Source organism: Sus scrofa, chromosome 3, assembly GCF_000003025.6.
Source record: "Sus scrofa isolate TJ Tabasco breed Duroc chromosome 3, Sscrofa11.1, whole genome shotgun sequence".
Classification (NCBI taxonomy): domain Eukaryota; kingdom Metazoa; phylum Chordata; class Mammalia; order Artiodactyla; family Suidae; genus Sus; species Sus scrofa.
The window spans coordinates 111,771,371-111,792,559 of NC_010445.4; the positions used below are offsets into that span (position 1 = coordinate 111,771,371).

At 52.0% G+C, this 21,189-nt stretch overlaps 2 protein-coding genes and 1 long non-coding RNA gene across 3 annotated transcripts; 2 read left to right on the forward strand and 1 right to left on the reverse strand.

Moving 5' to 3' along the window:
* ZNF513 (zinc finger protein 513) lies at positions 36-3,558 on the forward strand. Its single transcript, XM_021087688.1, is given in 5 exon segments — positions 36-295; positions 548-706; positions 1,707-2,177; positions 2,180-2,293; positions 2,385-3,558. Coding segments are annotated over 5 exon segments (1,626 nt in total). The 5' UTR covers positions 36-240; the 3' UTR covers positions 3,212-3,558.
* On the reverse strand, positions 3,668-10,175 carry SNX17 (sorting nexin 17). Its single transcript, XM_021087689.1, is given in 16 exon segments — positions 3,668-4,169; positions 4,263-4,304; positions 4,391-4,465; positions 4,596-4,673; positions 4,836-4,961; positions 5,097-5,300; positions 5,394-5,446; positions 5,449-5,485; positions 5,784-5,853; positions 6,098-6,185; positions 6,339-6,429; positions 6,530-6,640; positions 7,187-7,251; positions 8,249-8,366; positions 9,391-9,465; positions 9,929-10,175. Coding segments are annotated over 16 exon segments (1,410 nt in total). The 5' UTR covers positions 9,992-10,175; the 3' UTR covers positions 3,668-4,055.
* Positions 10,291-15,007, forward strand: EIF2B4. Its single transcript, XR_002342807.1, has 13 exons — positions 10,291-10,420; positions 10,792-10,835; positions 11,079-11,214; positions 11,409-11,613; positions 12,126-12,210; positions 12,398-12,489; positions 12,729-12,843; positions 13,037-13,113; positions 13,308-13,410; positions 13,644-13,771; positions 13,896-14,072; positions 14,455-14,635; positions 14,760-15,007. It is a non-coding gene; the product is annotated as a eukaryotic translation initiation factor 2B subunit delta (long non-coding RNA).

Below are 21,189 nucleotides of genomic sequence, written 5' to 3' on the forward strand. Positions count from 1 at the left end.
ACGGAGGTACCAGCTGGTCTCCGTAGGGGGGGTAGGGGGCTCCATGAATGGACGCGGCGGCGGTGGCGGCGGGAGCGGCCTGAGCTGGGCACCGGGGCCAGGGCCGGGGGCAGCCCGGGGCCCGCGCCGCTGCATGGGGTCGGCCCGCGGGCCCTGAGAAGAAGGGCGGGCGGACAGGATTGGGAGGGGCGGGGCCGGACGGCCGCAGGCCGGAGGCGCGTCGGGCTGGAGCCGGTCACGATGCCCCGAAGGAAGCAAAGCCACCCGCAGCCCGTGAAATGCGAGGGGGTCAAAGGTCAGGGGTCAAAGGCCGCGAGGTGGGGAGGAGCGGGGGTGGGGTCAGTGGCGTGGGTTCAGGTCTGGGTGGAGGGGGGATTCCTGAGGGATGGGGTGGGCGGTCTGGACTCCTTGCTTCCCATCGAGGTACTGAGGGAACCCGAGAGGGTCTACGAGTGCGGGCAGTAGGGTCTGCGAGGGCTGGTACCCCGGGTGCAGATGATGGGCACGGTTCCCGAGGGAGAATCTACAAGCCCCTTCGCCTCTTCAGTGGATACCGAAGACTCCCTCGACGAAGGACCCGGGGCCCTGGTGTTGGAGAGTGATTTGCTACTAGGCCAGGATCTGGAGTTTGAGGAAGAGGAAGAGGAAGAGGAGGAAGGTGACGGCAACAGCGACCAGCTCATGGGCTTCGAGAGAGACTCTGAAGGTGGGTTTGGGAGACTTGGTTAAGGATTAGTGACCGCTGGAACCTCAGCCTTTAGGAGGCAGGTTGGAGTTTAGTGCCAGTGAGCAAGACACCGTTTCTTGCCACTACCGAGCGGGTTTAGTTTAGTTTGGGGCTAGAGTTCTTCGTTTGCCTAATGGTCCATCACTTTGTTGAGGTGAAGTTCTGGGGCCTGGTCCAAAGGTAGTATGAACAGGACAGTGGAGGAGTCACATGAAACAACTGGTTAAAAGCAAATGCCCTTTTCATAACCTTGTCCTGCTCCTGAGCCCATTCCTTATGAGAGTTTACTTTTAAGGTGTTCAGGGAAGCAACCTCATTCAAGCTAGTACTTATTCTCTTTCATCCACAGCACAGACTTTTGTATTGAGGTTTTAGTCTCTACCCTCAAGTATCCTCCCACATTCTTCCTTTTAATCTTATCATCACCCCATCTTAATTTGCTACACTACCTATCCACCAATGCCACTTATGAAGAATGTTTTTGAAAGTCATTGGGGAACCTATAGAAGAGAAAAATCCTATCCTTTAGGCTTACGAGTGATGTTACATGCATTATTTTGTTTCCTCTTTCCTCCAGATTTTGCCTCTTGAGATAGTATGGAGCTGATTCTGAAATAAAAACTGAGAGTCCTTACTGACAGAGGGCCTAGAGAAAGGTCTCAGGCTTCTGCCTTGTGTATTTATTTTTATTTCCTTATCCCAAGAATCAGTTAATTACCTAACTGGTTATTGATTCATTTCAGTCTGTGATCCACTGTGAACCCTTGGTCTTTTTCCATTCAGTGGATCTATGTACAACTCTGCTCTGTCATCACTACATTAGTACAGGCTTGGAGGTAGATAATTCATGTTCAATTTTTAGGACCATTGAATTGAAGAAAAGGGTGGAGCCAAGCAAGTGGGGAGACCACAAGTGAGAAAGGGAGTTTCGAGCCTGGTCCTACCCTGTGTTGATGTTTCTTCTCATCTGTCTCACCAGGAGACTCTCTGGGGGCCAGGCCTGGGCTTCCCTACGGGCTGAGCGACGACGAGTCTGGGGGCGGCCGGGCACTAAGTGCGGAGAGTGAAGTTGAGGAGCCAGCCAGGGGTCCAGGGGAGGCCAGGGGTGAGAGGCCAGGCCCAGCCTGCCAGCTGTGTGGGGGGCCGACAGGTGAGGGGCCGTGTTGTGGGGCAGGAGGGCCGGGTGGGGGGCCCCCGCTGCCCCCACGGCTACTATACTCATGCCGCCTCTGCGCCTTCGTGTCCCACTACTCGAGCCACCTGAAGCGGCACATGCAGACACACAGCGGGGAGAAGCCGTTCCGCTGTGGCCGCTGCCCCTACGCCTCAGCCCAGCTCGTCAACCTGACGCGACATACCCGCACCCACACTGGCGAGAAGCCCTACCGCTGTCCCCACTGCCCCTTTGCCTGCAGCAGCCTGGGCAACCTGAGGCGGCATCAGCGTACCCACGCGGGCCCCCCACTCCTCCCTGCCCGACCTGTGGCTTCCGTTGCTGTGCTCCACGTCCTGCCCGGCCTCCCAGTCCCACAGAGCAGGAGGGGGCAGTGCCCCGGCGACCTGAAGGTAAAAAGCCAGGGACCAAGGAACCTGGGACACGGGCAGGGGGAGTTTAGCGGTACTTGGATTCATAGCCCGGGTCTCATTGTCCCCACAGATGCTCTGCTGCTTCCAGATTTGAGCCTCCACGTGCCACCAGGCGGTGCCAGTTTCCTGCCGGACTGTGGGCAGCTGCGGGGTGAAGGGGAGGGCCTATGTGGGACTGGATCAGAACCACTGCCAGAGCTGCTGTTCCCTTGGACCTGCCGGAACTGTGGACAAGAGCTGGAGGAGGGGGAGGGGAGTCGGCTGGGGGCTGCCATGTGTGGGCGCTGCATGCGAGGAGAGGCTGGAGGGGGTGCCAGTGGGGGACCCCAGGGCCCCAGTGACAAAGGCTTTGCCTGCAGCCTCTGCCCCTTTGCCACTCACTATCCCAACCACTTGGCTCGGCACATGAAGACACACAGTGGTGAGAAGCCCTTTCGCTGTGCCCGCTGTCCTTACGCCTCTGCTCATCTGGATAATCTGAAACGGCACCAGCGCGTCCACACGGGAGAGAAGCCCTACAAGTGCCCCCTCTGCCCCTATGCCTGTGGCAATCTGGCCAACCTCAAGCGTCACGGTCGAATCCACTCTGGGGACAAACCTTTCCGGTGTAGCCTTTGCAACTACAGCTGCAACCAGAGCATGAACCTCAAACGCCACATGCTGCGGCACACAGGCGAGAAGCCCTTCCGCTGTGCCACCTGCGCCTACACCACGGGCCACTGGGACAACTACAAACGCCACCAAAAGGTGCATGGCCATGGTGGGGCAGGAGGGCCTGGCCTCTCTGCCTCTGAGGGCTGGGCCCCACCTCATAGTCCTCCCTCTGTTTTGAGTTCTCGGGGTCCGACAGCCCTGGGTGCCCCTGGTAGCCGAGCTCTCCATACAGACTCACCCTGAACCAGGTCCTTCTCCCTCAGGGCCCTACGGACGAGCCCTGACCCTCCTGTCAGTTTTATACAGATGGACCAGACGCCACCTTCTTCCTTCTTCCCCCGCTGGCCAGGGGCTCCACACAGACTAACGTAGGCACTATATGGACCAGCCCAAACCCCACGGGCAGGGGGCCCATGTGGACCAGGGGGCCTTGCCTTGACTGATGCGCTTCATAAGCTCAGTGAGAGGGGCCCTGGATTCACCTCCACTGCTCCCAAGGGTCATGGAGGAACTGGCTGGGGGTCTGCCCAGCCTCGTACCTGTTTATTTAACTTATTTCAGTGCTTTATAATAAAGGAAACACTAACAAAGCCATGTCTATGCTGAATTGGCAGTGGCACGAGCACAACTGGGCCTCACCCTTAGCACAGCAGTCCAGCTGTGATGGGGGGAGCAGGGGCAGTGAGAGGGAACCAGAGGTAGGCAGCAATCAGGCTGAGTTTAATGATGAGGAGCTGGGCCAGACTGTACACAGACCTCTGCCCATCCCCTTGGCTCATGGCCCTGAGAAGCCAGAAGCAGCCTGAGGGGAGCTGAGTTCCTCCCCAGGCAGGTAGCCATGGTCCCGTGGACTTTGTGCAAAATACTAAATGCTAATTTGGCATTGAGGGCCAGCTCTGAAAAGAGAGGGGCAATCTTTTGTGTAGCCAGCCCTGGGGGAGAAGGGTAGGTGGGTTAGGAGGCCCCTGGCCAAGAGGAGAAAAGGGGACAATAGAAAGGAAAATACCCCCAGCTTGGGGGATTCAGGCACAGGGCAAGTTTCTGAACACTCCTCCAGGGTAGAGGGCAGACATCCGGGCACTGGAGATCACAGATCCTCATCTCCAATGCCCTCGAAGGCGAAATTGCCGTGGACATCACTGGCACTGGCATCTGTACTGGGAGTGCCAATTCCCCTCAAGCTTACGGCACTCAGCTTGCTCTGCAATAAAGGCAGGGTCGGGGGTCAGAGGGCTGGAGCCTCCCTGAGACCCTCTACAAACACCAACCTCACCAACCCTGGTAGGAAACTCACTGAGAGTTTGACCATGGTATCCCGGCTGGCGTCAGGTGACTCCTGGGGAAGAGGAGGCAGAGGTGTTAGGGGCCTCACTGGGGGAGGTGAGGCCAGGGCTGGGTTACTGACCAGGGAGTGGTACTTACAAGCAGCGGTGGGGACTTGACTGCCTGTTGGCTGTCTGAGCGTCTCAGGGTGCCCCCGACCCGCCGGCGCAGCATCTGGGGATGGAGGTGAGGGGCTGATGGGGGCGGGTCTCTCCCTTGGGAATCCCAATCCTTTCCCCTCCCTCGGGAGGAGCATGACACCTGGGACCAAAGGCAGGGAGGGCACAGCCACTCAGCTGCTTACCTTCCTGATACTGCCACCGGATTTCTTCACCATCAGTTCATCTACCATGGACTGCAGGCAGATGCTCATCATGATAGCCTGGGGGCAAGCAGAGGGCTCAGCCTGACTAGAGTGGTCGTCCTGAGCCCTGCACCCCTAAGACAAGGGCTCCCACTCACATGGAGTCCTGGAAGCCCTAGACCTGGCTATCTAAGAGACGGTGCAAGGGGCTCCAGAGGAGGCCTGAGGGTGGGCTCACACCTGGGGGCTGGTGATGGTCACCCACTGTAGCCGGTCCTTGCTCATGAGGTATTCGAAAGCCAGTTCCAGGCGCACCTCGCCCCGGCCCCGGCCTGGGCTGCTTGTGCCCCCGCTGGGCAGCGGCACCTGGCAGAGGAGGGGACTAGGCTGAGTCCATTCCGACCAATCCCCCTCTCTCCCAGACCCACTCCAGTCCATGCCCCCAGCTCCAGGCTTGCCAGGCTTCCGTCCCCAAGGCCTCCCCCTCCTACCCCAACTCACAGAGGAGGTGACCCGCCAGCACCGCATGCGGGTGACCCGGAAGGAGCCTTCACGGAGCTGCTGGCCAGGCAGGCGGAGCTGGAGGCTGAGCTCACTATTGCCTGCGCTCACCACCACCGGACAGTCCTTCTCCGGGAAGTCAGCCACACAGGCATCAAAGCGCAAGTAGCCATAGTGCCGCAGCGTCTGCGCCAGCCGCAGGAACTGAAACCCAGGCACCAGGCGGGGCAGTCAGGAGGGGAGGCGGGGCAGCCCGAGGAAGCAGCCCCCGGAGGGAGACAGGGAGGCAGGGCTCACCTCCTTCTTGGAGACCTTCTCCTGCAAAGATTTGAGCTGCCGGTGCTGCTCTTGGTGACCAGGATCCACCCACGCTCGATGTCTGATACCGTCTACAGTGGAGACAAGGGGTGGGGGGGTTCGGGGCTCCCAGTCGGAAGTGCAAAAAAGTGTTGGGTTACCTCTGTCCAGCCTGACCCCTAGCCCCACATCTGAGTGAGCTATTGGCAGAGAGTCCTTGATCGTATCAGCTTATAAAGCAGGGAGAGGAGAGGCTGTGCCAGATACCCTGAGAGTGTTCTAGGAACTCCCCCATGAACTGGGAGTAAAGACGCACAAGGGATTTTCTTGGCAGAGGGGGTCACCAGAGTCATTTTCAGGGGAAGGGTTCTGAGGCAGCTCCAAGCTCACCTGAGCATAAAGCAGGTTCAGGCCAACCCGGTTCTCCATGACATCGTCATCATAGGCAGAGTCCCAATAACTGTGAGGCCAAGGGGTGGAAAGCGGGTAATGGGGCTAAGTTGGGGGAAGGCAGGAGGTAGAATGGAAAAGGGGCACAACAGGAGCATTCTGGAACTGCTGGGCTAATGGTGACAGAGCGGAGGAAGCTCCGGAGGCCTGGTACAAACACCCAGCACTGCCCCCTTGTCCAGATGATTCTGTCTCAGTACGTGGCCCCATAAGCCAATCCAGCACCCTCTCCCTCCTCCAAGCCCAGTCCTGACCTCTTCCTTAGCACAATCTTATACTCTTGACTTCGAAGACTGGTAACAGACACATAAGGCAGCTCAAACTCTTGCAACTTCCGTACAACTATGAGTTTAAAAAACAGAAAGAAAGAAAAAGGAAAATGTCCTTAGACTTGAGGGAAAGAGGCCCTGAGAAAAATGCCACCATCTTGGGGGAGACAAGGAGGCAAATTCACTACTGGAAACAGAAGGAAGCAGAAAGTCCAGAGAAACTCACATGAAAAGGCTCCATCCTCTTTTTCTCGAACCAGAAAGAGACTGAAGTATCCGATCAAGTCATCTGGAAGATCCAGCTTTGCAGCCACAGCCTGAGGACAGGGAAGGGAGTACAGCGCATCATCCTGGGTGGTTGCAATCACCCCGAGCCTGGGAACCTGGGGTGCAGGGGGAGGAGGGGCAGTGCCTCACCTCCAGGACATCCTCAGTTTGATCTGAAGTTAGCACGTTGACCAGAACTTTCTGCCCGTTGCTGAGTAGCACTTCCAAGGAGACCTCTTCTGTGGGTACCTGCTGTGTCTCCTGGTTGTGAACATACGTGGGAACGGGAGGCACATTCTTGTTAACAACATGCTCAGTGTCCAGCTCTGACCTCTTCCCAACTGTCTATTTCTAGGTCCCTCTGATGCCTTTATTCTTTTTTCTGTCTTTTTGCTATTTCTTTGGGCCGCTTCCGCGGCATATGGAGGTTCCCAGGCTAGGGGTCGAATCGGAGCTGTAGCCACCGGCCCACGCCACAGCCACAGCAACGCGGGATCCAAGCCCGCGTCTCAGATCCAAGCCCGTGACCACAGCTCACGGCAACACTGGATCGTCAACCCACTGAGCAAGGCCAGGGATCGAACCTGCAACCTCATGGTTCCTAGTCGGATTCATTAACCACTGCGCCACGATGGGAACTCCTGATGCCTTTATTCTTAGCGGCTTAATTACAGGCTGGGTTTCCTTGATTTCGGTGGCTCAACAGAAGCCCCATTCCATAAAGCTGCCAGGACGACTCCTCTGTAGCCACCTCATTAAACCAACGTGGGTCTTTCCTTTAAATCTTGGCCCCATCCAAAGCCTTACCTGTTGTGCTCGACGCAGGAAACTATTGAAGGTCTCACTGCTCCCAAGCAATGGGTCTTGCCGCACTGTGGGGGACACGAGAATGATGTTCTACCACCTTAGGATTCCCTCTTGTCCCTGCTGTCCAGTTCTCTTCTTGATAGGTCCCCCAGACCCCATTTCCTGGGCTGATGGTGGACAGTCACATCTCCCAGCCGGCCTCACTCTCACTGTTTGCATAAATTCTTCACCTGCCCCACCCCTGGCTACCATCTAGTTGAGTCCAAGCTATAGAACCAGGGAAGTAACAATGTTAATCTAAAGCACATCAGATACAAATTAAGTTCTCCCCACAGATCTAAATTACTCTAACACTACTGCATATCATATCAGTGTTTCTTGGAGTTCCCGTCGTGGCGCAGCAGGAACGGATCCAATTAGGAGCCACGAGGTTGCGGGTTCGATCCCTGTCCTCGCTGTGAACTGTAGTGTAGGTCACAGACGTGGCTTGGATCTGGCATGGCTGTGGCGTAGGCTGACAGGTGCAGCTCCGATTCGACCCCTAGCCTGGGAACCTCCATATGCCATTGAGTCCGGCCCTCAAAAGACAAGAAAAAAAATATATATATATGTATGTGTATATACAAATTATTTTGCTGATACCTAGAGAACACTTGGATGCTATTTACTTTGTCTTTTTAGAGCCACACCTGCAGCATATGGAAGTTCCCCAGCTAGGGGTCGAAGCAGAGCTGCAGCTGCCAGCCTATACCACAGCCACAGCAACTCGGGATCCGAGCCACATCTGTGACCTACACCACGGCTCACGGCAAAACTGGATCCTTAACCCACTGAGTGGGTCCAGGGATCGAATTCACATCCTCATGGCTACTAGTTGGGATTGTAACCCGCTGAGCCACTACGGGAACTCCAACTATTTACTTTTGGTAATTAAACAATACATCAAACAAGAGGCCTCCCAGATCTAGAAACTACTTCAGAACCTTCTACAGAACCAGCTGCTTTGAGTCTCTCCCTGGAGTCCTCAACAGAGTCAGCCTAAAGTTCCCTCCAACCACTCACCGGCTTGCATGTACTTCTCTAACTGCTCTCTTCTCTGTTCTACCTCAGCAGGGGTCAGAGAGAAAAGCTTCTTTGGGGGGAATGCAGGAAGCACATTGGCCCCATATTCCTTCCGAAGCTATTTGGAGAAAGAGATACAATTCTTCACACAAACACAGCAAAAGAGAAGAGGCAACACACACTCATAATGTCCTCCTGGGCTTTCCTTCCCCTGCCTCAGTTCCTGCTCCCCTGTGTCCCCTGGTCATCCAGGAAATGAGCCCTTTGGCAGAGGCAGCATCCCAAGGGAGCGCTGTCCTAGATACAGGTTCTTTCCGATCTTACTGTGTAGAAGTCAGCCTCTTCACAATACGGGGAGAGTTTGTAAAGGGCCTGGGTTTTGGGAGCACCTTGATGATCTAGCAAGGCTGTGTTCACTGAACCCTCACAGGAAGCAAAGGGCTTTGTAAGAAAGGTTTGTGTGCACAAACAAGTAATGGCTAAGTATGTTCGCGACGTGTCTTAGGACTGAGAGGGACTTTGCAGATCAACAAATCCATTTTTCAGGTGTGAAAGCCGAGGCCCAAAGAAATCAGGTAACTTGCTTAGGGCTGCACAACCAGTTATGAATAGAACCAGGACGCTGTACTGAGTTAAATACAGAGCTCACAATTTGGTGTGGAGAACGGAGAAACATTACATCATCGACACATACGGATAACTGGAACAGCTACACCCACTCAGGTGAGTCAAGGAACACAGAAGGAAACTGGTGAATGGTTTGTATGAGCAGGGAAGAGAGTTTCAAGTGGCAGCTCAGATGACAGAGGGAAAGTGCTTTGGCAGTGGAGCGGGGAAGGGTCGTCGGTTTCTCCATGCACGGACAAAGGCAGTGTACAGGCTGTGTAAGGAGGGGACCAAGAAGCAGGAAGGAGGATGTTAGTACAGGGAGGCGCAGTTAGAGGCGCAGATTCGTGGGGAGTCCCCTGGAAATGTCAGACGATGGTAAGATAAAGCACCAGATCCAACATGGCAGTGATTATGGTAGTGAGTAAAAGGGAACTACAGCCCCCGGGAAAGCGACGAGGGGGAAAATGGAGACACTGATGCCCAGGTGTAGGAAAGGGCTTGAAGCTGCCTCAAGGCAGGAGTGCTAGTCCCACCTGCTCGTGCAGCCCCAGGAGCTGACTGTAGCGCACTCGACAGTGCAGGACTCCATTCACGTGAATGTTATAGGCCTGAGGACACAAAAACAGGCAAGCATTTTAAGGTCGCGGTCTGGGCGACCCCCTTGAGAACCCTGGCCGGAAGTTGCCTGGCACAGCTCTGCCTGATTAAGGCGCCGAGATCTTCCGAAGGTTGCCAGTCTGTTTGCCCCGGAGCCAGGTCCCAAAGCAGAAGGACCGGTCCCGGGGAAACCCGGGCGCTCGGGCTGGAGTCTTCCTCCCCAAGAGGCCAGTGACGCCCACCAGAGTAGCCGCGGCCCAGTCGAGGGAGGTGACGCGGCGGAACAAAGGACCTACAGGAGCTGGGGAGACCTCTGGACGAATCTGAGACGTAATATAAGCTCCCAGCGAGGCCATCGGGAGTTGGCGGCCAGTGACCAGGCCCGAAAGGCGGCGGCCAGACCTCGGAGGCCGCTCGGAGGGCTCCGGCCCGTTATCCCCGCCCCTGCCCGGCCGGGCTCCGGCCGCTCCTCACCACGTAGGCGGAGCCGCCGCTGTCCCCGCTGCGGGACTCGGTTTCAGGAATGGAAAAGTGCATGTTCCCTGCGGCAGGGCCCGGCCGGGCTCCGAACTGTGAGGGCCGCAGTGGCTTTGCACGCTCGCCTCCGCTACTCAGCGCGTCCCCGAAGCTTCGCTCGCCATTTTTGGGCGGGGGGGGCGGCCGTTGAGATCCGAGGAGGGAAGGACTGGAGACGTCCGCTCTGGGGCGCAGCTTCCCGGGGAATCCTGGGAACTGTAGTCTAAAGGGCAAGAGCCTACTGCCGGGATTGGGAACCCAGGTTTGACTGGGCCCTTATCGCGACCCATAGCCCGGGCGGAGCCGCAGAGCACGTCGGGGCTTGTAGTCCTCTGGGTGGGGGAGCTGCGCTCCGCAGCTGTCGGCCTTGGGGGCGCTCTGGTCCCTGTGACTGCAGCGGGCGGAGCCTAGGACGGGTGATGGCTGCTGTGGCTGTGGCTGTTCGCGAGGGTGAGTGAAGGGGCGGCCGCACAAACAGGTACGCGAGCCGCCAGGCCCTGGGAGGCTACGGCTGGGCCCCGAGCCCCTCTCGGCCCTGTCGTTCGGTTCCGGCACCGCGCGGGAATCTGGTCCGCGGTGTCTCGGACGCACTCCGCCCTGCGCGTCGGCCTGTTCCTGCGGGAAGGGTGCGTGCTCTCTCCTCCCCCCGCCGCCTTTGATCCTGCTGCGCACTGCGTCCCCACGCGGATCCCTGGCTCACCTCCCGCCTGGTGGAGGAGCCGTGGTCATGCGGACCCAGCAGCCAGCTGCGTCGAGTACGAGCCCCTCTAAACCCTTCCGGAACCTCTCTGATTCACTTTGTGCCCTGTTTTCTGATGCAGACTCGGGATCTGGGATGAAGGCGGAGCTTGCTTCTCGGCCAGGGGTAAGTGAGGGTGCCCTCCCAAGCCGCCTGTCAAGCGCTACGCAGGAGGCAGTGTCAACTTATAAGCCTTATTGGTAATGTGACTGCGATCCTGGGGGAAAGGCTTCCATCCCTGTGGGCTGTTAGCTTGTAACAGGTAGCTGGTAAGAGTTAAGGAGCATTAGGGACCTTTTGGGAATCCTGTAGTGTTTATTCGTTTTTTGAAATGGTTGGGAAAAAGCAGTATTTATGTCTGTGTCTTAGGCAGGGGGGAGGGAGATGACCCAAGAAGAAAAGCTGCAGCTTCGGAAAGAAAAGAAACAGCAAAAGAAGAAACGGAAGGAGGAAAAGGGGACAGAACCAGAAACTGGCTCTGCTGTGTCTGCAGCCCAATGTCAAGGTGCGGGGGCTTTTTTAAAGGGCTGGGCTGTGGAGCTGGTAAAGGGATGTGGCGGGAGAGAAGAAGGGGAGACAGGACAAAGTTGGTTGGAACAAGTGAAGAGAGACAAAGTTTAGATAAACAGAAAAGAAGCTTTGGTTGGGGCATAGATAGTACCTGCCTGGAGCTTGGGCACCTCTTCCATCTACCCTTAGTAGGCCCGACCAAAGACCTGCCAGGACCGGACAGTCAGTTGGGCACTGCCAAGGAGAAAATTCCAGCAGGTCGGAGTAAAGCTGAACTTCGAGCTGAACGGCGAGCGAAGCAAGAGGCTGAGCGGGCCCTGAAGCAGGCAAGAAAAGGGGAACAAGGAGGGCCCCCTCCTCAGTCCTGCCCCAGCACAGCTGGAGAAACCCCTCAGGTATTTTCCCATCGTTTCAAGACCTCTGTTGGCTCTCCATTCCTGAGTTAGCTAGGGCTTCCCCACTGAAAAGCAGCTCTTCTCTCCCATTCTTCGCCTTGGTTCCCAGTTCTCTCCCCAACCTTGTCCTCCCCCTGTTTATTTTTATTTTTACTTTGTCTTTTTAGGGCCACACCTGCAGCATATGGAGGTTCCCAGGCTAGGGGTCGAATCGGAGCTGTAGCTGCTGGCCTACGCCACAGCCACAGCAACACCAGATCTGAGCTGTGTCTGCACCTATACCACAGCTCACGGCTGTGCCGGATCCTTAACCCACTGAGCAAGGCCGGGGATCAAACCCGTGTCCTTATGGATGCTAGTTGGTTTTGTTACCGCTGAGCCATGACCAGAACTCCCCCTGTTTCTTCTACTCTTTTCTCCTCCACCTCAAATTTTTTTGATGTCCCTTATAACCCTGAAAGCAAATTTCTCATCATGAGCTAGTGTCTTGAAAACACGTCTGTTTTCTTCTAGGAGTGAAGCGGCTACCTGAGCACACCCAGGTTGATGAACCCACACTTCTGAGAAGGCTTGTTAAACGGCCCGAGCGACAGCAGGTAGGGAGTGGGTTAGGTGTGTGGCCAGAAAGAGCCTAGGGAGGGAGGAAAGTTGCTCAGGGCAAAGGGAGACCCTGGGAAAGGCTGGGTATTTGGGTCAAAGTGGGCTCGCTGTCTCCTTCCCTCCCAGCATCATCCCATAGTTTTAAACTCCAGGCTCTTGGTCCTGTTCTTCTGTTTTGTCCAGGTTCCAACACGAAAGGATTATGGCTCCAAAGTCAGTCTCTTCTCCCACCTACCCCAGTACAGCAGACACAACTCTCTGACCCAGTTTATGAGGTAGGATCTTATGATGAAGTTGTCCGATGAGCTTTTAAGTCTGAGAAGTTTTAGACATCCTGTTTTGAAAGCGAGGGAAACTCGAGGTTGGATCTGTGGGAAGAGGCATGAACACAGGGCACAAGGCTAGAGCAGTGGGGTTGCCTGTGCTAGGGTAGGAGGTTCCTTTTCATCAGGGGCAGGTGGGCAGCAGGTGCTCAAGTTCCCTTGCAAAGTGTGTGACACCGCCATCCCATCAGCATCCCATCCTCTGTGATCCACCCAGCCATGGTGCGGCTCGGCCTGCAGTACTCCCAGGGCCTGATCAGCGGCTCCAACGCCCGGTGCATCGCCCTGCTTCGTGCCTTGCAGCAGGTACGTCCTATCCTCTTCCCTCTTAGGAGCCAGCCTCACCTTCCCCAACATTCCCTCAGCGTCTGTCACCCCCACGATCTCTGGGAGAGCGGGGAATGACTCCACCCGTGAAGACTTGTCAGAGAAGCTTTTTACCCTGTCCCCCTTTCAGAGACTTTTGTCAGCGGGCATTTGCACCTTGTGTACACTCTAGGTGATTCAGGACTACACGACACCACCCAATGAAGAACTCTCAAGGGACCTGGTGAATAAACTAAAGCCCTACTTCAGGTAAGGACAGCCCCTGCCTGTCCACTCCCATCCCCCACCTTGATCAGTCCTTTTCAGGGGACCCTTTTTTCTTTGCTTCTCTGCCTCTATGGTCATTTTTGGTTTCCCATCTTTTTTTAAAAAAAAGTGTCTTTAAATGCAAAAGCTTTGTGAGTTGTGAAGAGTTGCACCGATGTCCGGTGTTGTCGTTGTAGCTTCCTGACTCAGTGCCGCCCCCTGTCAGCGAGCATGTACAACGCCATCAAGTTTCTGAACAAGGAGATCACGGGTGTGAGCAGCTCCAAGCGGGAAGAGGAGGTGATGAGTATGAGGCATGAGCAAGGCATGCACTTGGGGAAGAGAGCTGGAAACACGTTGGAGACTTCCAGGAGGGGCAGTGCTCTGTTGGCCTGGTCAAGGGTTGGTGGGGGGGGACTGTTTGAGCTGGGCCCACTTTAACCCATCATTAAACGCATATTCCAGCCTCTGGCACAACTATCAGGGGAAAGATGGGTCCGTTTCTTCTTCCCTAAGTATCTGACTCCATTTAGGCCAAGTCAGAACTTCGAGCAGCCATTGATCAGTATGTGCAAGAGAAGATCGTGCTTGCAGCTCAGGCGATCTCACGCTTTGCTTATGAGAAGATCAGCAACGGAGATGTGATCCTGGTGTATGGATGGTAGGGGCCAGACCTTGTGACCAAGAAAACTGGGGCGTGAAATGATCTGAAGAAGAGACTGCCCTCGAGCCCTTTTGGAATGAGCTGACATTTATAACTGAATCATCCTCTCCATTCACTCCAGCTCCTCTCTGGTGTCACGCATTCTTCAGGAGCCTGGACGAAGGGCCGGCGGTTTCGGGTGGTAGTGGTGGACAGCCGGCCACGGCTGGAGGGCAAGCACACGCTGCGTTCTCTGGTCCGTGTGGGGGTCCCAGTCTCCTACCTGCTGATTCCTGCAGCTTCCTATGTTCTCCCAGAGGTGAGGGCAGAGGAAAGGGACTCCAAAGTTGGAGTAAAAGCGTGTGCTCGTCTCTCAATGTTGCCATTTAGAAATCTTAGAATTACATAGCCGTGTTTGTATCTAGAGGAAAAACATCTACAGCATTTTATACAGCACGTCTAGCTCTTGCACGAACCTGACTGAACGAGAAGCCATCAAGGAGGAACAGGACAAAAGTGACTTCAGAGTTTAGTTTTCCTGTGGGTGGTAGGCTGGGTCAATGGGCAAGTGTTTTCCAAGAGCCATCTTTAGGATTTGTTATTCATTGTCTTGCTACTGCTGTCCTGGGTAGGAGCTGGGAATTTTAATCTGCACTTGATCACACATGGCCTTTTTTCCCCCTTTCTACTCTCCACAATAGGTTTCTAAGGTGCTATTGGGAGCTCATGCTCTCCTGGCCAATGGGTCTGTGATGTCACGGGTAGGGACGGCGCAGCTGGCCCTAGTGGCCCGGGCCAACAACGTGCCAGTGCTGGTCTGCTGTGAAACATACAAGTTCTGTGAGCGGGTGCAGACTGATGCCTTTGTCTCTAATGAACTAGGTAAGGAGGCCCAGAAGGGCAGGAGAGAAGGTTCCTGGGACCTAAGAAGATTTGGGAGGGAGAGGGGAGGTTGAACTACAACTTGCCTTCTGAAAGGCCATAAAAGGCACGCCTCCCATTGCAGATGACCCTGACGATCTGCTGTGTGAGCGAGGAGAACACGTGGCCCTGGCTAACTGGCAGAACCACGCATCCCTGCGGTTGTTGAATCTGGTCTATGATGTGACCCCCCCAGAACTGGTGGATCTGGTGATCACGGAGCTGGGGATGATCCCTTGCAGCTCTGTACCTGTTGTCCTACGAGTCAAGAGTAGTGACCAGTGAGTGGGGGAACACTGGGTTAATAAATGACATACTCCCTACACTCAGCAATTCCGCTGCCTTTTATCTCTTTCGTCGTCACCACCACTCAGGAGCCCAGACTCCCCAGCCCCTCTTAGCACCTGCCACCAACCTCAGACAAACTTGCACGGAGAGGCTCTCAGGTGATTAGCTCCATGCCCATGCTTCGGGGCCAAAGTGAAAATCAACGTGGAGACCAAAAACTATCCAAATCCTCAGCCATGTGTTGGGCATCTATGTGCCAGACACTGAGCTAGATACGAAGAGGAATATCACGAGGGCCAATAAGAGTCCTATCATTAGTATTTTGGTATTACTGTTCTATTAATGTTTATATTAAATTAATGCATTTATATTTATATTAAATACATGTCAGTATATTAATATCTAGTATCCCTAGTTTGAGTACTTATCGTGTGTTGGAAACCATTGTGGTCCTTTTCTTAGGCCTTTAGGAGAATTAATACAACTCTATGAAGTGAAATTTCACAGAGGAGAAACCTGAGGCACAAAGCGGTGGTTATTTGTGGGGCCACACAGCTAAGGAACAGAGAGGTTGGGTTACTTCCCAAGGTAACACAGTAACTAAACTGGCCTGTGATCTCCGGCATTCTGGATCTAGAGACTCTGCCCTTCATTTTTTTATGCTGACTGCTGTTAAGGAGCACGCATGATGATAGAGGGAGACAAAACAATACCTACACTATGAGATAATTCTACTAGTAGTAAGAACAGAGCTCCTTGGGAACAGCCAGGATGTTGTCAGGAGATCTAATGAGGCTGGAGAAGACTTCACAGCTAACATCTCATCTGGTCCTTGAAGGAAAAGAAGTTTCCCAATTGGAAAAGAATGGGAAGGCAGATGAGCAGAGGAAATAACCAGAAAGACGGAATAGGCATTAAAATGGCCACTTCTGTTGCATCAAGTAGTGTGGTTAAAGCTAGAACCGAGGCATGTGCGGGAAATGAGTGACAAAGCAGCAAAGGCAGGTTGGATTGGGTCCAGGTTGGGAGAGACTAGCTATTGTGGTTAGCTTAAAAAAAAAAAAAAGGACATTCTTGCATCGTGTGTGTGTTTTATGAAAAATTTCAAGCAGCACAGAAATACAGTGAACTATACAAAGACTCCTTATCACCAAATACAGTTATTATCAAGATTTGCCACATATGCTTTCTTTTTGTTCCCTCGTTTTCCTTGCTGAAGTTGCATTAGAGCAAATACCAGTTGTTATAACATTTTACTCCTCCAAACTTCAGTATGTCTCTAAAAAAATATGGAAGCTTGCCATGTCATTATGCTTATTACAGTCTTCCTTACAGAGGTCCAAGCCATAATCAGATCTCCTCAATTGTCTCAAAAATGGCTTTTTATACTTGGTTTGTTTGAATTAGGGTCCAAACAATTCCATATGTTACATGTGGTTATTATGTCTTAAATTTTCTGTAATCAGAAACAGTCTTGGAGTTTCCATCGTGGCTCAGTGGTTAATGAATCCGACTAGGAACCATGAGGTTGCGGGTTCGATCCCTGGCATTGCTCAGTGGGTTAAGGATCTGGTGTTGCCATGAGCTGTGGTGTGGGTCAAAGACGCGGCTCGGATCCTGAGTTGCTGTGGCTCTGGTGTAGGCCGGTGGCTACAGCTCCGATTAAACCCATAGCCTGGGAACCTGCATATGCCGTGGGAGTGGCCCTAGAAAAGGCAAAAAAACAAAAAGCGAAAGAAACGGTCTCCTCACTTCCCTTTTTTTTCTTAGGTATTGGCTTGTTTCAGGAACAGGGGGATTGCATTTCATACTGCCTCACATCAGGTTGGTTGGGCCATTTTCGGTGATGAGTGGGTCCAGGTATTTATTTATTTATTTTATTTTTTTTTTTTTGGCTTTTTACGGCTGCACCCGTGGCATATGGAGGTTCCCAGGCTAGGGGTCATATTGGAGCTACAGCTGCCGGCCACGCCACAGCCACAGCAACGCCAGATCCGACCCGCGACCTACTACATCACAGCTTGGCAATGCCAGATCCTTAACCCACTGAGCAAGCCCAGGGACTGAACCCTCGTCCTCATGAATACTGAGCGGATTTATTACCACCGAGCCACAACAGGAACTCTGGTCCAGGTGTTTTAAAGTTTCCCAAAAAACTTTCATTTAATGGTTTCATCCACTGCTGATTACTTCTGAATTATTTCATTGGAGGACACAAAATCATAATTTTTTTTTCTTAATTCTATCATTCCACATTTACTAGCTGACAATCTTCTACAAAGAACTCCCTCTCGATGTGGAGTAAAGGAAACTCCTACACTACTGGTGGGAATGTAAGCTGGTGCAGCTACCATGGAGGTGCCTCAGAAAACTAAGAATATTAATAATATTGCTAAAATGCTAATCATCAAGGAAAAAAAAGAAAACTAAGGATGGAGTTACCATATGATCCAGCAATCCCACTCGTGTATTCACAGCAGCACTATTCACAACAGTTGAGACATGAAAACAGGGAGTTCCTGTCATGGTGCATCGGAAATGAATCCGACTAGGAACCACGAGGTTGTGGGTTTGATCCCTGGCCTCGCTCAGTGGGTTAAGGATCCGGCATTGCCATGAGCTGTGGTATGTAGGTCGCAGACTTGGCTCGGATCTGGCGTTGCTGTGGCTCTGGTGTGGGCTGGCAGCAACAGCTCTGATTCATAGCCTGGAAACCTCCATATGCCATGAGTGCAGCCCTAAAAAGCAAAAAAAAAAAAAAAGACATGGAAACAACCTAACTGTCCCTTGACAGATGAATGGATACAGAAGACATGGTACCAAAAAACAAAAAAAAAATTAGAAAAAAAAAGGATAGCACATATATTGAATACTACTCAGTCATAAGGAACAAAATAATACCATTTCTGCAACATGGATGGAACTAGAGATTATCATAGTAAGTGAACTAAGACAGAGATAAATACTGTATGATGTCATTTCTATGTGGAATCTAAAACATGACACAAATGAACCTATCCTCAAAACAGAAGCAGACTCATGGATAAGAACAGACTTGTGGTTGCCAAGGGGGAGGGGGGGGTTGGGAGAGGAATGGAGCGGCAGGTTGGGGTTAGCAGACGTCAGCTGTTATACACACAGAGGATAAACAACAAGATCGTACAGATAGCCCAAAGAGCTATATTCAATATCCTGTGATAAACCACAATGGAAAAGAATATTTTAAAAAAGAGACTGTGTGTGTGTATATATATCTGAATCATTTACATACAGCAGAAATGAAACAACACTGTAAATAAACTATACTTCAATTTAAAGAAATAAAATCCTGGAGTTCCTGTAGTGGCTCAGTGCTTAACGAATCTGACTAGGAACCATGAGGTTGCGGGTTCTGTCCCTGGCCTCACTCAGTGGGTTGAGGATCCGTAAGGCTAGTGGCTACAGCTCCAATCAGACTCCTAGCCTGGGAACCTCCATAGGCCACAGAAGCAGCCCTAGAAAAGACCCCCCCCAAAAAAATTAAAATATATATAAAAAAATAAAATCCTCTTAAAAAATCCTCCCTATTATTAGTTATTATTCTGAATTATTCATAATGGAAAGGCAAGATAAATGCTTAATTCTTTCAATTCCAGTTTTCAGGAATTTATCATGTTACTTCTAGTAGCATACGATGAGTAGTTTTTGAATTTTTGGCTTTTTCTCTTTTCATAAATATCATTATGGGGAATTCCCGCTGTGGTGCAGAGGATTAATGATCCAGCTTGTTTCTGGGGCATTGCTGGTTTGAGCCCTAGGCTGACTCATTGGGTTAAAGATCTGGCATTACCACAACTGTGGTGTAGGCTGCAGGTGCGGCTTGGATTTGATCCCTGGCCCAGGAACTTCCATATGCCAAGAAGGTTTCAAAAACAAAACAAAACAAAACAAAAAAAAACAAAAAAAACCCTCATAGTCTTTTTTATATATTGAGCATACCACTCAGTCATCAAATTTAAGCAGAGGTTCAACAGGGTCAGCTCTCATAGAGATTAGAGGCAGAGAAACAGATCAGTCAAAAGATTGCCTAGGAGTTCCCATCATGGCTCTATGGTTAATGAACCCGACTAGTATCCATGAGACACGGATTCGATCCCTGGCCTGGCTCAGTGGGTCAAGGATCCAGTGTTGCCGTTAGCTGTGGTGTAGGTCGCAGACATGGCTCGGATCCCATGCTGCTGTGGCATAGGATGGTGGCTACAGCTCTGATTCGACCCCTAGCCTGGGTACCTCCCTACATGGCCCTGAAAAAAAAAAAAAAGACACACACAAAAAGATTGCCTAGGAGTTCCCATTGTGGCTCAGTGGGTTAAGAACCTGACATAGTGTCCATGAGGATGCATGTTCATGTTGCTGCAAGCTGCATCTTAGGTTGAAGATGCAGCTGGGATCCAGCATTGCTGTGGCTGTGGCTGTGGCTGTGGCTGCAGCTCCAATTTGACCCTTAGCCTGGGAACTTTCATATGCCCCAGATTCCACATTTGCACAGTTGGAAAGAAAAAATAAAAATAGAAAATAAGAAGTTCTGGGAGTTTCCGTCACAGCTCAGTGGTTAACGAATCTGACTAGGAGCCATGAGGTTGTGGGTTCAATCCCTGGCCTTGCCCAGTGGGTTAAGGATCTGGTGTTGCCGTGAGCTGTGGCGTAGGTCGCAGACTCAGCTCGGATCTGGTGTTGCTGTGGCTCTGGCGTAGGCCAGCGGTTACAGTTCTGATTCGACCCCTAGCCTGGGAACCTCCGTGTGCCGAGGGAGCGGCCCTAGAAAAGGCATAAAGACGAAAAAAAAAAAAAAAAAAAAGAAAGAAAAAAAAAAAAAAGAGAAAGAAAACAAGAAGTTGCAGCGTTCCTGTTGTGGTGCAGTGGAAATGAATCCGACTAGGAACCATGAGGTTGTGGATTCGATCCCTGGCCTTGATCAGTGGGTTGGGGACCCAGCGTTGCCGTGAGCTGTGGTGTAGGCCGGCAGCTGTAACTCTGATTGGATCCCTAGCCTGGGAACCTCCATATGCCACATGTGTGGCCCTAAAAAGAAAAAAAAAATTTCCTATATATCAAAATCACAAATACAGCAAATTTTGGTCCAGCAATTCTGGCTCTAGGAATTTATGGAGCCATATGGTTGCACATTTGAAGTAACTTAGATACAAGGTTATTTATAGCAGCATTGTTTATCAGTGCAAAAGACTGGAAACCACCTAAATATCCACTAATGTTAACAGAGGACTAATTCAATTATACTACATTCATATAATTATGTACTAAGCAATCGAAACAGATAAAAATTTTTATATACGGAAATGAAACATTTTCCAAGATACACTCATTTAAAGAAGCAAGGGGTAGTTCCCGTCGTGGCGCAGTGGTTAACGAATCCGACTAGGAACCATGAGGTTGCAGGTTCGGTCCCTGCCCTTGCTCAGTGGGTTAACGATCCGGCGTTGCCGTGAGCTGTGGTGTAGGTTGCAGACGCGGCTCGGATCCCGCGTTGCTGTGGCTCTGGCGTAGGCCGGTGGCTACAGCTCCGATTTGACCCCTAGCCTGGGAACCTCCATATGCCGTGGAAGCGGCCCAAGAAATAGCAACAACAACAACAACAAAGACAAAAAGACAAAAAAAAAAAAAAAAAAGAAGAAGAAGCAAGGGGCAAAACAATGTGTAGAGTTGTTTGAATTAAAAGGGGGAAATCTGCAGTTCCTATTGTGGTTCATTTGGTTAAGAACTCATGAGGATGCAGGACTGACCCCTGGCCTTGCTCAGTAGGTTAAGGATCTGGCATTGCTGTGAGCTGTGGTGTAGGTCTCAGAGGTGGCTTGGATTCTGTGTTGGTGTGGCTGTGGCGAAGACCCACAACTGCAGCTCCCATTCAACCCCTAGCCTGGGAACGACCATGTGCCACAGGTGCAGCTGTCAAAAAGAAAAAAAAAAAAAAAAAAAAAAGGCAGGGGGAGCTACATATGTATTTACATGTGTATAAATACAGAAAATATCTTGGACCTAAACTGATTGCCTGTTTGGATGTGGTCTGGGAGGCTGGAGACAGCAGTGGAAGTCTTCACTTTATACCCTATGTGTATTTTGAATTCTGAGCCATTAACTGTCTTATCCCCTCCCTTTCAAATTTACTAACATACAAAAATTTGCAAAAGATAGTCTAATCTAAGGCAAGGATGGAGAAGAGTGAGATTTGT